The sequence below is a fragment of the Mchenga conophoros genome, linkage group LG12 (assembly GCF_057382185.1).
Source record: "Mchenga conophoros isolate Kocher_MC1m ecotype Shallow Benthic linkage group LG12, M_conophoros_male_GT1.1, whole genome shotgun sequence".
Lineage (NCBI taxonomy): Eukaryota > Metazoa > Chordata > Actinopteri > Cichliformes > Cichlidae > Mchenga > Mchenga conophoros.
This window is the reverse complement of record NC_140537.1, coordinates 12,098,823-12,121,800: the sequence shown is the minus strand read 5'-3', so window position 1 is coordinate 12,121,800 and position 22,978 is coordinate 12,098,823. Positions and strand designations below refer to the sequence as shown.

At 39.8% G+C, this 22,978-nt stretch overlaps 1 protein-coding gene across 4 annotated transcripts in view; it reads right to left on the bottom strand.

Moving 5' to 3' along the window:
- Window positions 1-18,100, bottom strand: part of fgfr1a (fibroblast growth factor receptor 1a) — a 29,215-nt gene extending 11,115 nt beyond the window's left edge. For 2 of the 4 annotated variants that reach the window (XM_085293725.1, XM_085293727.1), the window contains exons 1-7: window positions 17,781-18,100; window positions 17,455-17,668; window positions 13,436-13,616; window positions 3,780-4,022; window positions 3,128-3,217; window positions 2,472-2,644; window positions 585-708 (exon numbers count right to left, since the gene is read on the bottom strand). In XM_085293725.1, the coding sequence (XP_085149851.1) occupies window positions 585-708; window positions 2,472-2,644; window positions 3,128-3,217; window positions 3,780-4,022; window positions 13,436-13,589 (784 nt within the window). In that variant the 5' untranslated portion in view covers window positions 13,590-13,616; window positions 17,455-17,668; window positions 17,781-18,100. The remainder of the gene's footprint in view (window positions 1-584; window positions 709-2,471; window positions 2,645-3,127; window positions 3,218-3,779; window positions 4,023-13,435; window positions 13,617-17,454; window positions 17,669-17,780) is intronic. The other 2 variants (XM_085293726.1, XM_085293728.1) reach the window with 1 other exon arrangement.
- Between the last annotated feature and the right edge of the window lie 4,878 nt (window positions 18,101-22,978).

Here is a 22,978-nt window from a genome sequence, read left to right as displayed (position 1 = left end):
TCAGCTGTGGAGGATTTCCTTACCGAGACATCCATGGGGGACTTTGAAAGCACTTGTGACAGTGCTTTCTCCACACTGTAGAACAATCTTAATGTTCATCAGGCTCAGATGCCTGAGGCTAGGAAAAGCCCAGGGGACACCAGTGGTGGAGGAAGTGGAACCATGATTTATAAAGCCCAATGGTGCAAGAGCGAGTCAAAGAGTAGGCCCTAGAGGAGTAATCACTTCTCTCTTCTACTTGTACCCATCACTTCTGCCACAAGTAATGCCTGTTTTAGACTTCTGCAGGGAATATTTGTAGACCCTGCTGCCATTCATGAGTCCTATGATTTTTTTTTTTTTTTTTTTTTTATATTGAGACAACAATTGTTAAGTTTGCATGATCTCCTTGTGCCTGGTGGTTTGACGGACTGGGCAACGAGTCCAGGGAACACCCAATGTCAAGTGGAATACGGTCCAGATAAGTAGTTAGAAAACTAAGTGCTCACCAACTTGAGATTCACAAATGTTCAACAGGTGACTAAAACAACAATTGCAGTTTTACTGGAAAGTTACATACAATTAACAATTTCTACGAATCTTACCGACTACATCTAGCTGATAGGTGTGATTAATGCTGCCATACTTGTTTTCCACCACACAGGTATAGTTTCCCTTGTCAGAGGGCACTACAGATTCCATGATGATGGTCCACATATGGTCACGGACCTAAAAGTGATTTAGAGAAAAAAAGAAGTTAGTTTAATGTCTATAAAATAGCACTTGATGGCTAAAATGTAAATCTGAAGGAAGTAGTAACTTTATGAGTCAGTAACTGAAACATTAGATCTGGGTGGCGATTCTTTAATTTGCAGTAAATGCTTGATTTAGTTTCAGCCCACCATAAAATACCTTAAAATAATGTGATATCCCACAATTTCTAAGATGTGACTTCAAAACTCAAATATTCAATAAAATGTTATTACAAATGAGGCAACAGAGATGTTGATCAGGAAAACATTCATCTGAATCCCCATCTGTTCTCTCCCAATATGAATGATCATAAATCACTTTTTTTTTTCATTTTAAAGCAATAGCTAATAATGAGGTGTGATGTGATGATAATAAGATAACACTACACCCTCTTCCTGTGACAAAGTTTTAATGCAGCAGATCTTTGTCCTACCCAACAGCTGCCATTGGAAATGGTTGTGTGTATATTTTTGCCCCAACATGTCTTATTAGCACCAAATGATGTCTGGCTCCTTTTTTTCCTTAGACGTGTTATAATTTTTCCCTACATAAATCTGCCAAGACCGGCAGTGTGTGATTAGCCAACAAACCTCTAAGGCAATGGCAACATCAAACATGCATGTATACAGACTGTTTCCCCTATTTAGCAAAAAAAAAAAAAAAAAAAAGTGGTGAGGGAGTCCAGCTGCCTGCTGCCAGATGTGTTGTGCTTGGGTTCATACACATGTGGTCTACATTATTTCCTCCCTCCTGCATGTCGCCATGCAGACGATATGAACAATAGAAGCCCGACCATAAAATTAAGAAGTGTGGGAGATATGGTAGACGTCCCCAATCGCAGATGCAGACCTTTGCACCTTGACTGAAAAGGAAGAAAGGAGGGGGGAGGGGGGGGGGGGGGAACAAAAAAACCCCAAAACACACAAAAAAAACCCAGCATGGCAGTCCTATGGTTAAATGTGCTGCTTGGCTAGGTGGGGGACTTGGGGTGGGGCTGACCATGGCAGCAGGCAGCTGAGAGGAAACTCCTAAATGTGCCCCAGCTGGAGAGGGAGATGTGCAAGGGAAGCACAAGACAAGGCTGGACTAGCCCACACCTTGATGGGAAGCGCAGATGTAGGACAGGAGGAGGGCTGTTTCTTAGTGTCTGAACATGCACACATTCCACACCTGTGAGGGAAACTGCCACTGAATGCAGTTATTCACAGAGAATCCAACACTGTAATCTAAAAAGGAACTGTAATCCCATAAAATTACAATTTACCATGAAAATATTTAAAATGAAATCATATCAGGCAAGACATGTAATTAAATAATACCATAGTTTGTAATTAAAACTATTTTCAGTGATGTTTTATAAGAAGAACTTTTTTTTTGCCAGTCTGAGATCATGATACCCAGAATTAGGACAGGCAATGTTTTCCTATATCCTAACGGGTGTCTAGGATTCCCCACCAAGTATTGCTATGACAAAAAGTTCCTATTGTAGCATAAGGTTTCATCCTGTATTGTTTCTCGGGTCAAGATATGAAAACCTGTCTCTCCTTTTTACTAGCAGAAAAAGCTTAAGTACAAGGGACAGGGTGGTGATCTAATGTGAAGATGATATCACTGGAAAAAAAAAATTAAAGAAACCTCCATTTGTATTGAGTGAGTATGCAGAAATTAAGAAATATTAAGGACTGTGTAGAGCAGTATCGACATGAAATAGCTATTCACCAAATTCTTTAATTACTAACCTTGAACCCTCCAATACGATGGTCCCTTTTGAACTCCTTCCCATTCTTGTACCATTTCAAAGTTGGAGTTGGGTTGCCACTGGCCTGGCATTTAAACTTTACAGTTTTGCTGGCTGGAACAGCATGAAGCTTCTTTTCCATTTTTTCTGGATGAGCCCATTGTGGAGCCATTGCTAAGACAAAAAAGGAGGAGAAAAAAGATTTTTCTTGCCTCTGTTACACCACAATGTGCAAATTGCATTGGGAGATAAAGCTCTTGGAGACAAGAGTACAAAATAAGGTCAGCATGCTTGTCACGCTTCGAGGCTGCTGCATTCTTTGTGGGCAGAGCAAGCAGCAGCAGCAAAAAAATGAAGCCAGAGTGTCTTAATTACTCTATAGACAAATTGGAGGACATCTGAGGTTAACCAAGATTAGTCACCAGAGACTATTTTTTGTGTAAAAGCTGTCACTGAGGTAGTAAAAACCCTCTGATTCAGAGTGAAATCATTTGCCCAGATGTGACCCACACACATGGCGGTACGATAATTGAATTTTAAAGCTCTCAAATCACTGACCATTTCAGGTGATTACTCATACGCTTGTGACTTTATGTAGCTAATGCTGCTGCAACAAATGGTCACTGCTGATTCACCTAAAGAGCTCAGCACACTTACGCATCAGCTTTTGACTGCCCAGCAGTTTGTTTTCCTCCGATGAGGACTCTTCACCATCGTCATCGTCCTCAGATGAAGCCGAGATATGAACTATTAAACAGGAAGTAATTTAAGAACAACTCAATTTATTCTTAATCACAACACTTCAGCAGCAATTAAACATTTAAAACATTTTTCAAAAATGTCACATTTATGAATTAACAGACCGAGGGAATGATGGGTACAGTTTACACTAAACAAAGCATATGCCAAGTAGCATCAGTAAGTGGTACAACACTTCACTTTGTTATAAAATCAGTTCTTTCTTGTGATTTGATTGTAATTTTAATATATAGTATTAATATCATACATTGTAAAAGCATGTGAAAGTGCCATATGCCGAATAAACACCAGGGGTTCCTAATGAAGACATAAGTCACACATCATCTGCTAGTCATAGCAAATGAAACCTGGCTTTGTTGCTCTGTGACTCAACACTACATGTTACACTGTAGTAAAATGTAACAGCACAAAACTCTTGAAACAAAATATTGCAAAAACAGATTAATTGCTTGCTGCTGGTCATTTAGCTGTTGTGACATAGCCACCAAAGTACTATCATACCAAGGGGGCATTTATTCCATCGTTCTGCACAGAACAATGGTAACCTTACCTGTCACGTTGAAGTAGATGCTGTGGTTGCCAAAGGTGGTGCATATGTACAGGCCGGAGTCAGTAAGCTCCACAGACTCGATCTCCAGCTGGCCATTGCGGATACGTGTATGTTCTCCATCCACTACAGCCACATGGTCTTTGGTCCAGTTGACAGCATGGAGGTAGTCCTTGGCAGAGCAACTGAGATCGAGACGATCCCCAATGGAAAGGGTGTACAGCTCGGCTTGCGTTTCCACAGATACTACAGAGGAATGAAGGAAGTTCTACTTAGCAGCTATACAACACTGTGACTTTATGCTTTCAGTCATTCAATCATACAGATTCATGAACAGAGGGGAAAAGAGGGAAAAACAAATAAAACTGTCACCTGAAACCCCCAAAACCAATCAAAAACAATGGTTTATTTCGATTGGGGAGAAAAAAAAAAAAAAGGACCATCTCTGTACTGTAAACTTCAGAAATACAACCAGTTGATTTTCTTCCATCATAGCATCTCCGCAACTGCTCTCCCAAATTAAATTGCATCCCAGTCAAGGCCCTATCTTGAGGCAGGCAAGGAGCTACTTGGGAAGAGGAAGGTGAAATTCAATTAGAGGAATGAAGGGAGGGGAGGTGTCATGAAGCAAGGCACCTGAGCCCCCCTGTTCTAAATGACTACATAGTACACAAGGAGGAGGGAGGTAACCCAATTATGCTGACATGTTGTCCATCATGTGGTGTTGTCCGTCTAGTTATAGCGGTAAAGCTCGTCACTGACCAACGTACTTTAGAATCACACTTCCTGGCCAAAAGGTACACTAGCAAAATTATCTAAGTGAAATGGTTAACTTTATTATTTGAGCCTCTCACATCCACAGAGTCAGTGTCAGTAAATACCAGTTTTTCAAAGCCTAAAATGATATCTTACCATCTTTCTTTATGTGAAACAAATTAAAATCATTAAGTTATTTAAATACTTTTAAATTCATGTAAATTGACTAATCGAACAACTGACCAATCACTGCATCTCTAATTAGCATCTCCTTCCATCTAAGGAAGAATAAAAGCTTAAACAACAGTAATCATGCTTGTCCTGCTTCTCCATTTTCTACATAGTCCCTTCCGCATTATGACAGAAACTGAATTATCCCAGAGTGGTGAAAGACCCCCGCCTCAAGACGTGATTATTCTACACCTCTCAATGCACACTGTTTTATAAACACTACCTACTGATCAAAACAGGAAGCACGTCTACACAAAATAACCTCAGGACAACATCAGCTAACCTGACTAATCCCTCCCAGCATAACAAAAGACTCCAAACAATAAAGGGGAAGAGGGAGCAGAGAGAGCAGGCTAGTGAGCATGTGCACAGGAGCGAGCAAGAGAGGGCCTGCAATGGCAGGTTCTAGTGCCAGTTGCTATGGTGACCCCACTTGGGCCTAGTTAAGGTATTTCCTGGATCACATATGTCTGACAGGCTCTTAATCCCAGCAGGAAAAGGGGCCAGGGGGTAGGATCAACTTTCTCCTCAAAAACAAAACTGAAGTGGGGAAAGCAGAGGAGAAATTTAGATTACGTCCACATTAAGCTCGTGCTAAATCTGAAAATGCTGTTTTCATGTGAGAACTATTAGCTTTCACATTAGTCGCATTTCCCCTACAGTAACGATGTAGCTGCTTCAGCCAGTTTCCACTGCATTGTGGGATCTAGACTCTCACAGTGACATAAGTGCAGCTTTGACCATAATCCGATTGAGCAAACAAAAAACGATGCAAGTTAATGTAAGTGTAGATCTCAGAGAGCAAAACGCTAGTAGAGAGAACAAAGATAGTTTCTGCTTATTTGGTCATATGTGGCAAATTACTGTGATGTCATTTATGAAAGTAGCAGTGAGATGAATATTTGATCTTTTTTTAATGTACTGCTTGTCCCTGATTTAGAGGAATTATGCCTATTTTCCACTGGTACCTACTCGGTTCAGCTTGACTCAACTTTTAGCATTTTCTATTAGGGGTAGTTCCTGGTATCAGTTACTTATCAAGTACCTGCTCGGCCGAGGTTCCAAGCTAGCTGAGATCATCTGAAAATTTAACGCCAGACTTTATGCCACCAACTGGCTAGTCAATGGTGGCACGCACTCAACGAGTCATGTGAACGACCCCAAAGTAGCTAACTTTTTCTTCTTCATAAACTGCCTAGTTTAGAAAATGACCTTTAACCCTCTTTACACCATAACTAGTTTGTGTACACAGTATATTTTAACAAAGACATTTAGCAATAAATCAGGAATAAAAATATGTTAACCAGCATTCATCTATTGAGGATAGGCTGTCAGATCACCATTTAGCTCATAATGCTGGGTGTAAGGCGTCCACAACTACTTATTCTGAAGGAGACTGTAAAACTTTGTGAAAGGAGACAAATCAATGAAATAAAGCTCACTCAAAAATGACAGAAACACTAAGGAGACTTGAGGATTTCCAGAACTTTTCCGCTGGCAAGTGTTGCATAATATTAGCTAAACAACATCTGGTTATAAACCATCTTGTTTTCAGCCATCTATACACAAGAAAGTCACATGTCTAACTTACCGAAAACTCAGCAACTGCAACATTGGAAAGAAGCACGTTTATGCACGTTTTCATGTGCTGGAGCCCTGCCTTAAGTGATTTGAGGTTGATCTGTAGAGACTCCTCTCTATAGTGACAAAACTGAACATGGACAAATAGCACTCCTTATCTTAAACTGCATCATAGCAAGTATGTATTAGGGCACAGCTAACATAATCATTTCATAATTGGGAGGTTGCCTGATAAAAACCAACACAAATATGTGTGCAGCTACGCTTTACCACTGTCATTATCTAATGCCTGTCTGAGACCCAACATCACACAGTGCATTACTCTGCCAAGAGTCCACTGCACCTATGTTAAGTGTGCTCCTCTGCTTTTCAACCACAGTCCTGTGTTTTACAAACAAATTTGATCACATTTTTCTGAAAAAGTATAAAGCCAGATTACAGACCAGAAACATGACATGTTAGGACACTACAGTACTGATGCAATACAGATTTTATAATCCAGGTTATTGGCACCAGCTGTTTACCTTCTATAAATCTAAAATGGCGAGAGAAAAAGAAAAGCATCTCTAGATGCCGTGTCCCAGTCAGTTTAAATGAACGTTATGTGTATGCTCGTGCACCAAGAAACAGGCAGAAAGTTGTCTTTGATGTTTGAAAAATATTCAGTGTTGTAAACAGACAGATTTTGATGTTTAGGTTGCATAAAAGATTAAAGCTGAGGAAACTGTTTGATATGGACACAGTGATAGTGACCAGCTATAGCTTTGCACATGGACACAATGTTTCTGCACAGTGACGTTTCTGTCCCTGCCCTCCAAACGGAGATGCCACTGATAAGACTGTCAACATCCCAGTTGTTAATGTGACTGCAGACATCGTAAAACACCCATAAAGCTGTAAAATTTACTCGTTTTATTGTAGGGCACGGTCAGGACAGTGTGTGCGCTTCTTTGCCAACCATCTCAAAACTAATCATGTAAACGCGTTTTTAGCAAACGAACCCAATCGTTTTCTAAAAATAAAGTCAGAGCCAACATTATTTTCCTGTGTAAATGCCTTGCTGCCACATAGCTGAACTTCTATCACAAAATAGTTTCAATTCTTCATGCAGAGGTAAGTACCTCTGGATTTGCAGATGTTTCATCTCAGTTAATCTGCCTGCAACTATGATTGGATTAAAAAGGATCAAGCGCCATAGTTTCAGAAAGCAACCCACCTGGAAAAGACATCCATGGGTTCTTTTACCCAACTGGAAAAATTGACTGACATCATTTAAAATCAGCCTAATTACACAAATTATGAAAGGAATTCTGGTCAAGAAGAACATAGTGAGAGGCGTTTAAACAAGGGGCGGAAAGCTCACTAGCCCGAACATGCAAAACTAACTAAAAGGGGCGAGTTGGCGCCAGTCTGTGGAACTTTCTCTGACTACAACATAGGAAGCAATATGCCGCGTGAATGACTTCTGGGATTTCCTGCTCTCACTGAAGTGATGGTTGAATGCAGGAAAGTCAGACTAGTTGAGGTTCTGCAGTGGCAGACAGAAATGGCTATGTAAGTTTCCTTTGCTGATTTGACCACACCAGAGCGAAAGGGTGGGTGATGTAGAGAGGGAACTGATAAGAGACAATAGTAGCTCTGGCAGGAAGCAAAAGAATAGGACAATGCCCATTAGCAAGCTCCCAAAGAGTGAGTGTCCTTCCTTAAAGCACTCCAGTGGAGGACCTCTTCATTCTTAAATGAACCATTGGCAATCAGCATGGATTGACGGTGGGGGGCTACAAGGGTTACTGTGTGCAAAGCAAAGTTGGTGCAGTGTCATTCAAATTAGTTCAGCTACATTTAGCCTCATATTGTCTTTAAAGGAGAAAAACACAAAAACCCAAGATCTCAAAAGAACCTAGCTATGTTCTGTGTTTTACTATTGGTGTTGAAAGATTTTGCGGGGCTTTCCATAGCTCTAAAAGGGGCCTTTTGGGGGGTGACCATGCAAAACAAGTGAGCATGATTAGTCCATGTACAGTAAACGCAAGGAGGCTGTGTTCCCCCATTTGTAGGAGTATTACTTTTCTCCTATATCACAGTTCTGTCTTTTATCAGTGGTTTGGATTTAACCATTTTCCTTTAAAAAAAGAAAAAGAAAAAAGAAAAAAAGAACACAACTCAGCCCTGGTTTCATAACTTTTCTCTCCCCCCCCCATTGGAGAGATCTATTCATTTTCCTTTCATGCTTGACTGATTAACTAGACTACACAAGTTCTACATGATAAAACAGGATTGGGGGTACATGCAGGCAAAAGAGACTAAAAGACTGACATTGTTGTTTTAGCATCTAATCCAAAACCATTATCACCAAACATCAGCAAAGAAGTCAAATGTTTTAGCTCAGAAAGAAAACTACAATTAAGAGATTGCCTTTGAAACCGCAGGGAAATTCCAGCACTGCCTCACGTTGGATTATAAAAGACTCCACAGGCGCCAACTTCACAGTTCAGGCCTTGAGAAAATAATGCAGCTTATCAAGTATATCATATCTTGTGGCTAAAATATAGTAGCTGTGGATGAGAGGGGGAACTTACTGCTAGAAGTCAAAAATTTTTTATTTGTGTCAGTGTTTTATATGCTCAGTACTTGCTTGATAAACTGCTGGAGAGGATATGACTGGCTTATTTTATATTCTCAACGAATAATTTGTGTCAGAAAATGGGGGTGGCTGAAGCCTTTTTGGGGGAAGCAAAAATTCCTCTTGGTAGGAAAAACAAAACCAAACAAAAAACACTATGAATTTACTCAGGTCAAAAGCAATCTCACAGAATCACTGCTTTCCTCAGACATTACCCTACAGAGGTAATGTCTGACATTAAGCTCAGACATTGTTTAACCTGCCAGCTCCCCAGTGTGTGTGATGTCCATCTATAGCACAGCTGACAATCTGAAAAATTCACTGCTAGTGAGTGGACAGCCACTGCGCGTGCTACACAGTCAGTACCCTCTCCTAAACTATAATTCTAGTATTTCCAGTAGATGTCTTGATGCATGCTTAATCCAGGCAAGTATTCCCAAAATTACTGTCTGGACGTAGCATTTTCAGTGGGAGAAACGTTTCGTCACTCATCCACTGAAAATGCTACGTCCGGATGAAAAGAATCAACTTTTAGGGTTTCCAGTAGATGCTGCATGTGAACTTAACTGCCCTGGCATTTTCCCCAACTTCATGTAATAAGAAAGCTCAAGTTTTTTTAAATCCCAACTGGGAGAGAGAAAAACAAAACCCAAACAAGCAGATCAAGATACAATACTGAATAGAAAAATTATTTATTACACTTCAGTCAAGTATTGAAGGCCACAAACATTTCTTATGTGAGGTTTATTAGGGTAAGTTGGACTGGGCTATTTAACAGTTACCATCTTTACATAGAAATAAGATCATGCTTTTATCCATTTTTCTCATTTTACATTGAAATTCCAGTTACCAAATCCAACTGTATAAAACAAACTGAGTGGTGCCAATTTTAAGTCCAGTTATTTAGTTACATAGTTATAGGGCTGCTCGATTATGGCAAAAATGATAATCACGATTATTTTTCACTGAAATTGAGATCTCGATTGTTTGACGATATTTATTTAACCCTTTAAGACGTACCATAGAACCAAGTCCGCCAGAGCTTATATTATTTTTTTTACATGTTGTAGTGCCATTTGTGGGAGCATTTCAAGTTGCTATACAACTGTTATAGCCCATATTTTAATAATATGTATGCATTAAGTCCATAGTAACTACATTAATTGCAAAAAAAGTGCAATAAACTACAAAACAATTGAAAATTGTTTTTTTAACATATATTTCTACTTGGAGAAATTTAAGAGGTTTATCCCTCAAAACTTTAAATACAAAAAAGTTGCAAAAAATAGTTTACAACAACAGGAAATTTATTTTGAGTGTCTTCATAGTTTTATTTTGGAGGAGATACACCAATTTTTATATACTGCAGGAAAAACAAAAAAAACCAATCATATGATGCAAATTTGCAAAGAAAACAGCAGGTGCATCAAAATAAACTATTTCCAGCAGTGCAATTCGAGTTCTAAGCATCCCAGCAACTATTCAGAAAAGTCAAACATGACCAGTATAGGTTTTTGTTTTTAAGGCCTACAAGTAAAAAACTACATTTCCGTGAAAATGAGTCACTTCCGGTTTCGGCCAGCAAATTGCAGACATGTGATAGTTCGCGCTGACGTCTGTTTCACTGTGGGAAGTGCTACAAACAGCTGATCGGATCGGCAAAGCGTGTTTCTGGAATATTATGTTTTTGTTCCTGCAAGCACTTTTTATGCAATATTTGCAAAGCTTTATGTGGAAGGAAACCGTGGCCGAGGACAAGCTGATGGCATAAGATGTAAGTACAACTCCTCCGGTTTCATATGCAAAACAAATTATTGCGCTAGCTTACACGGTTCAGGTTCTACAGGGATTTAAAAATAGTTACACAAAACGGAGCGTGCTGCTCTGACCGGCTTTAAAGGGTTAACAATGACTTTAAAAAATTATATAAAATAGTGTGCAACACCACTGAAGTTTTTTTTTACCTCTCTTTTCAGCCAACGGCAGTCACTCTCCTCTCCAAATAACTTCTGCTTAGCTTTCCGAGCTTCCCTCGGGTCCTCTTAATCAGCGGTCTCCAACCTTTTTTGCGCCACGGACCGGTTTATGCCCGACAATATTTTCACGGACCGGCCTTTAAGGTGTCGCGGATAAATGAGGGAGGGGCTAATAATCGGCTCAGTCATTTCTAATGATCGTTGAAAGCCCAGATCGTAATCGTGATTAAAATTCGATTAATTGAGCAGCCCTACATAGTTATTTTCCCCGGTAAATCACACCATCCTAAATTTATCTGCATTACACACAGCAGTGCTCTATGGAAGAAAGCTGAATGAAGGTATACTTTTAGTCAGAACATTTTGTAAATGTTAGTACAGGTTTAATTTTTTCCAACACAGCTTTATTGATGTTAGTTGTAATTGGCAAGTTTCTAAACCAACCTAAATTGGTTAATGACACATGGATGGCAAAGCCTGGCAGGATTAGTGTATGCTAGTGGCTGTTGTGCTGTTTAAATCCAGCATTTGACCATGCTACTATTGTCTATATGAGCAAGAGGCATGTACATGAACAACCACGTGATCTTTTTGAGGCTTCTTAGTATGGAGCCAGATCATTTCTGAAACAGTACAAGTGCTCTTTATTTAACAAACAAAATATACACATTCAACTGAAAATGGTGCCAAGTGTGGAAGTAGCCTTAAACTTCCTGTGTGAACAGCAGTCTCAACAGAATACCTAAAAAGTCTGATATGAATGCAAAGCGACTTCACACGAAAACTGGTCTTTAGTCTTACTCTAGCGTCAGCAGAGCTTTGCTCCTCTGGGCTTTCATTTCTGTCTGAAAAGAGTCTTACTCAAGACTGTGGCAGCTCTGGTTTATAAAAGCTAAAGAGTCAGTGCTTTTCTACTCTGACAGACAGCACAAGATGGAGTCAAACAAATCCACAGAGAAAGACATAACTTCCAGACAGTGAACTGTCAGAAAGAGAGCAATTAAACAAACATAAGATCCAAATGATTTTAAAGATGGTGTAAAAACATAAACAAAACAGTAAAAGTTGCTTCAAGTGCTCAAAATGAAGGAAAGTTTAAGTCCTTCACATGACCTCCTGAGAAATTCAAGGAACTTAGTTTGTTCAGGGAATACTCTATTCTTATGTGAACAACACCCAGCAAAACACAATAAGACAAACAATGGAGCATACATTTAAAAAAAACAAAACAAATAAAAAAAAAAAAAAACAGAACATTTCCATATAACTATTTTGTTTCTCCACCCCAGACAAAAGGAATGCAACCAAATGCCTCTGCTGTGATTGTTCGTCGACAGCTGAAGCCATCCCTAACCCAGCAGGGAAAGGGGGGGGGGGGGAAACCCAAGCAAAAGTCAGTGGGTGAGCAAGAGGAGAAGCAATGCGGTGCATAGATAGTACCTGGCCATTTGGTGATCAAGAATGGGTGGAGTGTAAATGAAAGACAAACCCCCCACACCCTGGTGGAAATTTATGGCTCACCTTGGAAGAAAAACATGCTCCCCAAAAGCCCATCCTTAAGGGTTTCATGTAGCATAGCATCTTTTTTCAAAAACAGGCTAATTTATAGTTCCCTGGCAGTTAACTCCTCTTTCAGTGACAACAAATACCTTTTCATTACAAAGGAGGACTGCTAGGTAGTAGAGCTGCCCTTGGAATACAGATGGAAGTCATTTAGTCCTCACTGTCCCATTGCTAGCTTAAACATAGAAACACCAGGTTTATTTTAGGGCTTAAAACCCCAAAGAGACCCTTGTGCGTAATTACTTCCATTATAATGCTAGGCTTTATCATATTCTTTTGCTGCTCTCTACTTCCGACTTCAGAGTGTAAACATCCAAACCCATTTACCCACAAGTCGAGGCAGCTATTACACCGCTGGACTGTGTCCAAGAAACACATTTTTAAGGATTTGATTTCAGTGCCTCTTTCCCCTTTTCAGAACAGAGCTTGTGTAACCGCAAGACTGGGCTAAATTCTTCACAGAAAGTCTCATGGTAATAGTTTCCAGTTTAGATTGTTTTTGTGTGTGCCATTTTAAGTGTGGTGTGTAAGATTTTTTTTTTGTGAATCCACTTCTAAAAACATTGAAGGAACTGGTTTGAATAGGCAGAAAAAGGCATTAGTAATAAATTAGTAAGAAACAGTTGTATTACACATGACGCAGTAGAGAGCGATTAAACAACTCAAACTCAGGCAAACGGGGGTGGTGAGGGAGCACTGACGCTGTAAAGGACAGGCTTCACAAAAGTCTGGAGTGTGTTAGGATTACATTCCTGTACAAAGAACAAAGCTTTGGCTTATCAATGAACTGCTTCTCAAGCCAAGAGTCAGGAAAAGTCACACTTAATAAGTTTATAAAGTTCAAACAGTTACACAATCTTTAATAATACTACACCCAGAACTTCAGAAAACCGAAGACTAACTAGCTTTAATTTAGTAAGGCATCTTACCTTCATCAGTGCTGGCAGGCCGGCACTGGGTCCTTAAAACTTGAGCAAATAAAGCCAGAAACAGAAGTATACTTGGCCTCATCAGCATCCTGCTGAGGGAGCTACGACTGTTGGCTTTTGTGCGACTGGAACTCCATTCAGGTGTTTGGGACATCAGCAGCAGTGCATCCACAGTCCACAGCTTAAAAAAATAAAATTAATAATAATTAAATACATATATAAATTTATGACATTATCAAGCTTTAACTCTTCACAAGTTTGTTCTCAGTAATAATATTTATTTATTTTAAATGTATCAAAATCAGTTCATTGTCCAAGATATTTCAGTGTAAAACAATTCAGGAAGCTAAACTGAACTAGCAAAACCTGATGTGAGAACAGCAAAATAAACTAACACATTAAATGTTTGTTGACAAGGAATTTCCATGACCACAAAGAAAAAAAAAAAAAAGTAGAGAATATTCTGTATGTTTAAGAGGTTTGAGGTAGATAATTCAGTATTTAGGCCTGCTTGCAGAAAACCATGATAAGAAACTGCAGTGCTCCAGACTCCCACTGATAACTTAAATGTTGGATGTGTCATGCTCAGTTCACAGGAATGTAATGCCTTTGATGTTTTCAATTCGAAGTAGCAATTTAAGTCTTGAAATCTTAAAGATTGTCATTGCACCCCGACAACACCATAGCAAGGTTTGTCATTTTAGGTGCTTGTATTGTACCCCCTTTATGCACATCTGCTTAAATCATTGCCTCTGCAGCATCTGGCCACACAGATTAACACTTGCTCATAATCAGCTTCACAGAATTTGTTAAAGACAACAGGGAGAAGGAAAAAAAAAAAAAAAAAAAAAGATCCAACATACTACAGCCTGTTATGTGACACCCTTATTGAGAAAGACTGTCAGGCCATCATTTCCAGAGAGGGAAACAGTTCACCCAACAGTTGGTTTTATTTCCCAAACCCGGAATGACACCCGCTACAGCAATTTGCTCGCATAACCTGCTAATAAGTGTCAAAGACAAGACTTGGATGACAGACTTTGCCAACTTTAAAAACCAATCGTTCTGTAAAAACACAAAGAGATGAAAAAAGAGAAAAAGAAGCTTGGTTAATATTTTCACAAAGTCCAGCACAGAAGCAGCTGTGATTTTCTTTAAGGGGTAATCACTTGTATGAGTGTTCCCTGACTGAAGCAGTCATTGTGTTCTCCTAAAACCAATTCAATTTCACTTTCCAAGAATGGCCTAGTGTTCCAGCAGCTGAGCTGGGTCAGGGGGGGTCCAAGAGGGATAAAGAAGCTTGGTCATCTCTACTCCAAGCTGTGAGTCAGTGTTTGGGATGCCTCCAAGAAAATGCTTCTGCTGCCGGACAGAAGGAACCGCAACAAGCAGCCGACCATGTTCCCCAGCCCCCTCGTCACTACGACAATATTTGGAAGGAGGAGGAAATCGCTTTTTCAAAGTGTGACAGGACACTTTGTCATAGTCCGTGCCCTTGGGAGCACTAGTCAGACATGCACGGTCTTACTACGCACACCGAAGGCATGCTGGTCTTGAACTTGCGATTTGAGACTGAACCACACACTGGCAGCCTGACAATAATGACTCAAAGTCACCATTTTCAGTTTATTACTCAATAGGAAAATATGCCACCTCATTTTTTTTTCCTCCTTTGAAAAATTTCATCCATCAATTTTGTGCTTTTTCAATTCATCTGGTACTATATTTTATAAATAGCACAAATAATAAACTTTGTATCTGGTATGTGAATATTTTAAAAGAGCTAATTAGATATTAGAGTGCACACTAGAATGAAAAACATGACATTTGTCTACAAAGAAAAAAAAAAAAAGAAAAAAGCAGCCCATGTCATTTACATTTGAAAATGAAGAAATTATCATTTCCAGGTAAAAATAAAGTTGATTTGAACACATTGAGTGTATTCATGTCAATTATTCCCCCATTTAATAAATAAAAATGAAGAACTCCGTCTTAATGATGGCACAATGGGCTAAATGAAGAAAACACCTATCAAATAACTAACTCTCAAACACTAAAGTCCTGTACTGTTGCAACTAAAACTCGCCTAATAGTTGGGGTGGATGAAAGTGTATAAACATCTTTTTAAAATCTTACATCAAGATTGAAATGCAAATCTCCACTCTTTGGTAGTAGCAGCATTTAACTGACACGCAAAGACCAGTACTTGTCTAATAATTTGGTTTTACATAGGTCCTTTTAATTCAATAACCAGTTTTTATACCTTTTGAGGCCAAAATTCAAAAGGAGTGCAGAAAGACATTTAGCTTGTAAACAAGGACTGCTTGGGAAATAAATACAGCCAGACAACTGGCATTACAGAAAAGGCACATATCCAAATGTTTGTTCACCAACTGATTTATCCACTCTTAAAAGATAAAAGCATTTCCCTGAACACTGGCAGCGCAGAGAGAACTTACACTAAACAAATTAAAAACACACACGAGACAGCTTTTCTCATTATATTAAGACAAAGGTTTCAGGCAAACCTAAAAACATGACCCACACCATAATTACATTTCACTGTCCATCCATGCAGAAAATTCCTCAGCTCCCAAATTCTGTAGCCCCCCTTCCAGTTTAGTGTGCACTTCCAGTCAGCAGCAGGCCAGTCTGCACATGGTCGCAAATTCAGGGGAAGACGAGCATCAGACCATTACCCTAAAGCTACCGTTTTCACAAAAACACAGACTGCCTTTTTTTGCTGTTGTTGTTGTTGTTGTTGTTGTTGTCGTCGTCGTCGTCGTCGTCGTCGTCATTTTCTGTGCAGCCATGCAATCTGACTCACAGGTTCTCCACCATGGCGAGAGATCAGGTGTCACGAGATTACAGTCAAAAGTAAAGACCATTTGAATCTGACACTGCCATTTGGTTAACACTTTAACCCAAACTGCTTCTCAGGGCTGCTCAGTATGTGTGACTGTTTATCTTCTCTGCCACCCCCTCCACATACACACATTTTAAGAAACAAAACTCCTAACCATGGCAGCATGAGTACAACAGATTCCACACAAGATGTTGAGCAAGTCACTGTTTAAAAAAAATGTTTCAAGGTAAACACTGCAATCCCTCAACCAAATTTATTTATGGCAAATACAAACATACAGCTCAGGTGACAATAATTCTGCCAGGGAGAGCAGCAGCCTAGTAAATTAAAGGGCTCTAGAAAAAAAAAACCAAAAAAAACTTTTCCACCCTGGTGAAGTCCCTGTGGACTAAACCATCCATCTTCTCCCTCTGCTTTTATAACATTTCGAGCACCACGCTGCATCTAATTGGCCCCTTCAGATCCAGCCTTCATGACAGAAAAAGTAATGACGGGCAAAACCTTAAAATTTAAAAAAATGAAATAAAACAATAAAAAGTAATCAAACAACATTTCTAAATAAGACACCTTTTTTCAATAAAGGAAAGAAACAAACAAATGTTGGAGATTACACTGAAGTGTTATGATGTATCCGCTAAACCAAACTCGACGCGTTAAATAGGAATAATAGCATCACATGTAGTTTGAGCATTTGCTGTTGTTGTTTTTTAAGGGTTCTCCTTGATGTAGTTAGAATTTATCCAAGAAACTTATCTAATGTGATTAAAGGCGCCTGCTGTGGCTGTAGACAGAAACCCAAACCAGTTTTAGCAGGCCTCTAGGCAACGTTTTGGCTCTTTTAACGCTTGTACTCTCACATTTTAAAGCATGGTTGGAGATTTTGTGGGTGTCGCACCCCATGAAAACCAAAGAGAAACATGCCTACAAAAAACAAAACACAAAACACTAAATTATTGCCCAAAGACCATTTACTCAAGTGTAACATGTGGTTAAATGTCTGCTTGCCCAGTTCTTTAATTAACTTCCACTCAGGGTCCTCCAATAACGTTAAAACAGCGCAATAGCAAACAACAGCTAAGCCCCCTTTTAGCACGTAAACAAGTAGTAAAATGAAGCTAAATCAAGGAGTGAAGGAATAAAACGACCAGCTCACCTTACTGGCGGGGAGCCGTGAAACAGCCAGCCTCGGTGAGATAAGGAAGACTCATGAGCTGAGATTGGATGGAGGAAAACCTACCCGAAAACTGTTTATCCAGACTTATCCCACTAACGAAGCTCGACGTTTAGCTAACAGGTTTGCGCATATTTTGCGCCCTTCTTCTTCTTTTAAACAAACTTTCCGACAGAAGAAGGGGAAAAAAGTTCAACTAAAAAAAAGAAGAAAGAGAGAGAGAAAGATAATCAATTGAGCGGAAAAACTTCTTAAATGGTGTTAAATTGTGACGTTTTAACTTCTAACGTCTTTTCTCCCTTTCTTACCTGGGTAAACACGTCCGAAGAAACTACGAGAGCGCAGGCTATGCAGCAGTTTCCAGCAGTCCCTTTATCCCAAAAGGCTTCGCTTGCGATGAAATTCAGTCTCCCCACTTCAGAAAACTGTCCTAAAGTTGTTCAACTCGCTCTAACACAATATCCGAACACGAAATATCCTCCAGTCTTATACATATATTTATTTTTATACAAAAGAACGGCGCTTAAATCAATCCTAGAAAGTATTTCGACCGTTCCCGGCGGAGAGGTACGGCTAAACAACGAGAGTCCGAGCAGTTCCACACCTCCCCCCTTAAATCAGAGAATATGCGTATCCTCCGGAACATTGTCAAAACTGCACACAGTACACTAAGAACTTCCGGTCTGCTGTTGAGAAACTAAAAGCCCAAAGCGGCAACGTTTCACATAAAGTAGATGCGGTTGCTTGGTACTGGTATCAAAAAGATGTGCTGGGTACATTTACTGGACTACACTAAACAGGGATCGTTATTACTGCTGGTTATTACCCAGGAAGGTCGACTAATAAGTGAGACCCCCTTTGAGACCTCTTAGAAATGATAAAAAGAGGAGTTGGGAGCGGGGTGCTAGTGCAGCAACAGCGGGGAGCAAACGTCACGTTGTTATGTTCAGGGCAGGTACTATGCATAGCTTTGACTACGCTTATACCTAGACTTTTAGCTGAGCTTCAATGCATTTGTGTGTGTGTGTGTGGGGGGGGGGCGCACCTTGTCTTCACCTGGAAAAATTGTGGATTTTATTGAATCATTCACTTTTTTCACATGACATGTTCAGCTTATATTCTCTACATATCTTCGTTCAACGTTTATGCTAGGTTTCTGCGCATTAAAAAGCCTCCCAAAAACGTCATTCAACTTTAATTTTGAAAGTCAAATAGACGGAATTCCGGTAGTTACTTTTCATCTTGATGCAGGACAATTAGGTCTGGTCGATTCCCGGCTCTCGCTGCCTTCCACAGCAGCACCAACTCTCATACTGCGCTCTTTGCATTGCACAGCTGGAGACAAGACACAAGCGATACACCGTCTACAGTACTTCTGTGTTGCAGTTTAAGTACCTCAATTGATTAAATAAAATAAAGAGGTAATTCCAACAATATAATAATACATGACAAACATTAAATATTATTAGAAATATGTATGAAAAACGCCCGGTTGACAGCCACGAGAGACTTTGCATTGATTGTACACTGACTGTACTTTAGCACTACGCTTCCCATGTGACATTAACAGTGTAAAAGGCTGAGCACTTGGTGTACACCTTAAAATTAAATGTACTTGAAAAGCATAACAAAATCTGTGGTGACACCACACCAGCACAAGTTGTATTGTAGAGGTGGAATGGGAAAGGTTACTCTGTTTTTCGCTGGCTGAATGTGGGCTTTAGCATGAGCTCTTGAACAGAGAACTTGCAGGATTTCACACAACAAGCATGAATACTAATTCAGCAAGAGAAAACAAGCACTTTCATCAACTTCCTGTTCGGGGAAACTATAAAATAGCTTTATTGTGCTGGGATCATATGCTTTGGCAGAATTTCAAAGAGCATCAGAATTTCAAATGTGTCTGCTAACTCAGCACAAACGCAAAGTTTGTTCTCCCCGATCAAACACATAGTTCATATCCAAAGAGCTCATGTGGTCTTTGATTTCACATCACAATTGACAAATGATTGACGACTAAAGCTGCTGAGACACATGAAGCCCAGCTTCGTAGCTAGATTAAAGAATGGGATGACAAAGAAACAGATTTGTGTTTCAACATGTGCTAGCCTCTTACATGCAATGTTATTCTTGTTTCAGTTTAAGGGCATTTTAAAAAGAAATTAATGACTTTATAATTAATCTTTTCTTTGAGACCTAAGATCTGTTTTTCAATTTCAGTGCTAAAAAACAAACAAAAAAAACCCCACCTCATACAAAGGCTCTGTACTTCTGCTTCTCTGCTATTTTACTACCTATGCTCTGGAGTTAAAGCAAACATTATCTTATAGCCGTTGGACTGATTGTAACACTGAGGAGGATCTTGGCATGGTTTTAAAGGATGTAGGCTTTCTTTCTTGAGTCTGTTATTACAGTTCAAATTTTAGGTGAAGGACAGAAGGTGCAAGAAGAGATCACAACTACAGACATGTAAAGTGAATCAGATAGACTACAGCAGCAAAATAGCGCACCAGGTGGAAACTGAGGCTACAGTTCATACAGGCTCACCACAATGAGGCAACAAAAGATTGGAAAACATTTCCAGGTCTGATGAATCTCTATTTCTGCTGCAACATTTGGATGGTAGGGTCAGAATTAAGTGCAAATAAGATGTGTACCCATCTTCTGCTTCCAGCAACACTATGTCACAAAACTTTGATTATCTCAAACCTGTGTCTTAAACATGAAAATGAGTTCAGTGTACTCAAATGGCCTCCACAGTCACCAGATCTCAATCCAATATCCAGACAGTACACCTCATTGTTGGTGTTAACCCAATGTTTGTCACTTGTGAAAAGATTAGTTTGAAATGTTCCGTTTTCATGAACTGTCTTTTGATGTCACACATCACAGTCTGTGTGGAGGATCGCAGGAGCTTTAATCCACATGTGCAACATTTGAATGCAGCCTGTCTCCATAACAAACTGGGTTGAGTTTGATAAGTGGCATCAATCAGGGGACTGGAGGCCATTTAGCAGACTTAATGTGTTTGGAATAATCAAAACAATCAGTAATCAAATATTTTCACACCTTGGTAATTTATACAAAGGAAAAACGAGATCTTTAGGAGTGTACCTGCTAGGTTGTAGCTATACGGGCATCAGAGTTGTTTCCATCTTCTCATGAAAGCAACTGTTCCTTTAAGTAACAGTGACTGACTTTAATATCAAAAGAGACACAGCAGCTTCATATTACCAGCAGACACTCTTACTTTTATTATTTCTAAACTTTTTTAAAATTCTTTTGACAAATGCACTTTGAGCTCAAATTAGCTTCCGACTTCAAAGAGATCTGCTAACTATAAAACAGATGGAGCGTAAGTCTGACGACTGCATTACATACCAGAGAAACACCGAGCATGTTTATGAGAGTAACTAATAGTGAGAGTTAGACATGCACGTGCTGCCATCAGACCACATCTTAGGATTTCAGCATCAAAACACGAGCCAGAAGATCTTTGATGCAACAGCAGTCTGGAAGCAGATAGTTTATAGGCATTGGTTTTTGTGTCGCTGATAAAGAATTCCCCTGAGATGTACACAAGGCTGTGAGTGATTTAAAGAAAAATAAGTTTAACACGGGACAGGACGGCCTCGGCAGAATTCATAGCATATGGTGAGCATTTATGCATTTGGTTGCTTTTATTCTTTTCCACTCACTAGAGGAGAGGAGTTGAAAACGCCGAGCCCAGGGTGAGCTGAGGTGGTTTGGAGGAGACAAAAATGGAAATAGAACTAGAAACTAATAAAAGATGGTGTTTGATTGTTTACAGCACTGTAGGAGAGGCTTTCTGTCTATATACCTCCCTGCACCACATAAAAGAATGAAAGCAGAACTCTTACGTGGGGCTGATTTGAAAGAAGCCTCGTTAATCATTAACGAGTCTCAGTGTTGTGTACATGCCACAGTAGCCCAATAAATATAGGCGAGCTCACCATCCAGATTAAACACACACATGCCATAAAATGACGACATATCCTTTATGATGGGTTTTTTATTTTTTTATTAAGATTTACACATCTCAGTTTTTTTAAATCTATGAGGAAATTCTCACAAGCTGTTCACAAAGGAGGAGATAATGTAAATTAGTTATTATCTGAGGTAGGGCCAGGACTGTGTGTGTTTTGAAGTCAGTTGATCCTAGATGCAGCTGACAAAAGCTCAGACCAAACACAGTTTGTTCCGAGATGAGGTGGGGCATTTCTGATCACTCCTCAATTCTTTTCAGCGTAAGGAAATGTTCCGGACACTGTTAAAGCCGGGAATACCCTATGCAAAAGCAAACTGAAGGCAGGCTAAGCCGCACATCAGCATGTGGACAAACACAGAGTCATGCAATCCTCCGAGTGAATAATATCAGTGCTTTGCATGATGATTTGCCTAGCAGCTTCTTCATCGCCCCCAAAGTGGGGCTTTATTGTCCTCGCTTTTTGTGTTTGCATTCCATTGTTACCGGGCGAGTACAAATATCCTCCTTTATGCACAAAAACCTCAGCCGGGCCTTCCACTACAGCGCCTTGTGTCCAGCCCTCATCCATCCGTCAGCATTGCCCCTGTTCTACACAGGGCCCCCCAAGCTCATACTCACCACCCCCAGCCAGCTCTTTGACATAATGCTGTTGTGGCTTTCCGGGCCTTTATGTTGGCTGTTGTCTGAGGCAGATTGAAGACCCTTTGTGTGTGTCAGCCCCTGTCCTGAGTGGCCAGGAGGAACCTGCTGGGCTGCGAGCAGAGAGACAGGAATGCACATATGAATGGGTTAGTGTGTGGAGGGCACCTGCTGACAGAGGAACGGCGTGCCTCTGTGAGTCTTAGTTCATCAGCGTAACCATCTTGTTCAATTACACGTGCAGCTCGGTGTTGCGTTCCCTGGTCATTCACACTGAAAGGAAGTGTTGTCACCACCACTGGGACTCCTTTTTTTGCTGTTTGGTATTGTAGAGAGGTGCTTAATAAATGATGTGCCAGTTCCATTGCTTTAGCTGTGACTGATGATCCCCACTAAACACAACCATTTGCCTCTGCTCTTCTGTTCTGAACTGATTTACATAAAAATAGGGTTTACAAGGAACTTAATTAAAATAATAATGTAAACTTGAAAACTGAAAGGTTAATCCACAACATATGTGGGAAACTGTAGCTCTATTGTAGAGTTAACCTTGTCATTTTTTTCAGATCTCATTATAATTTTAATTAAGTCCTCTAAGGGCTTCTATAATTAGCAATGCTGCTTAATTATGAATAAAGTTCCTCATTTGAAAGGATAGTAAACATAATTTCCATGGAAATTTACTTAAAGAAATTATAATAATTATAATAATAAGTGATTTTGAGTGTGCTATGGCTGCTGGTGCCAGACAGGTTGGGCTGAGTATTTCAGAAACTGCTGATTTACCAGGATTTTTACACTCAACTATCTCTAGGGTTTACATAGAATGGTCCAAAACAGAAAATATCCCGTGAGTGG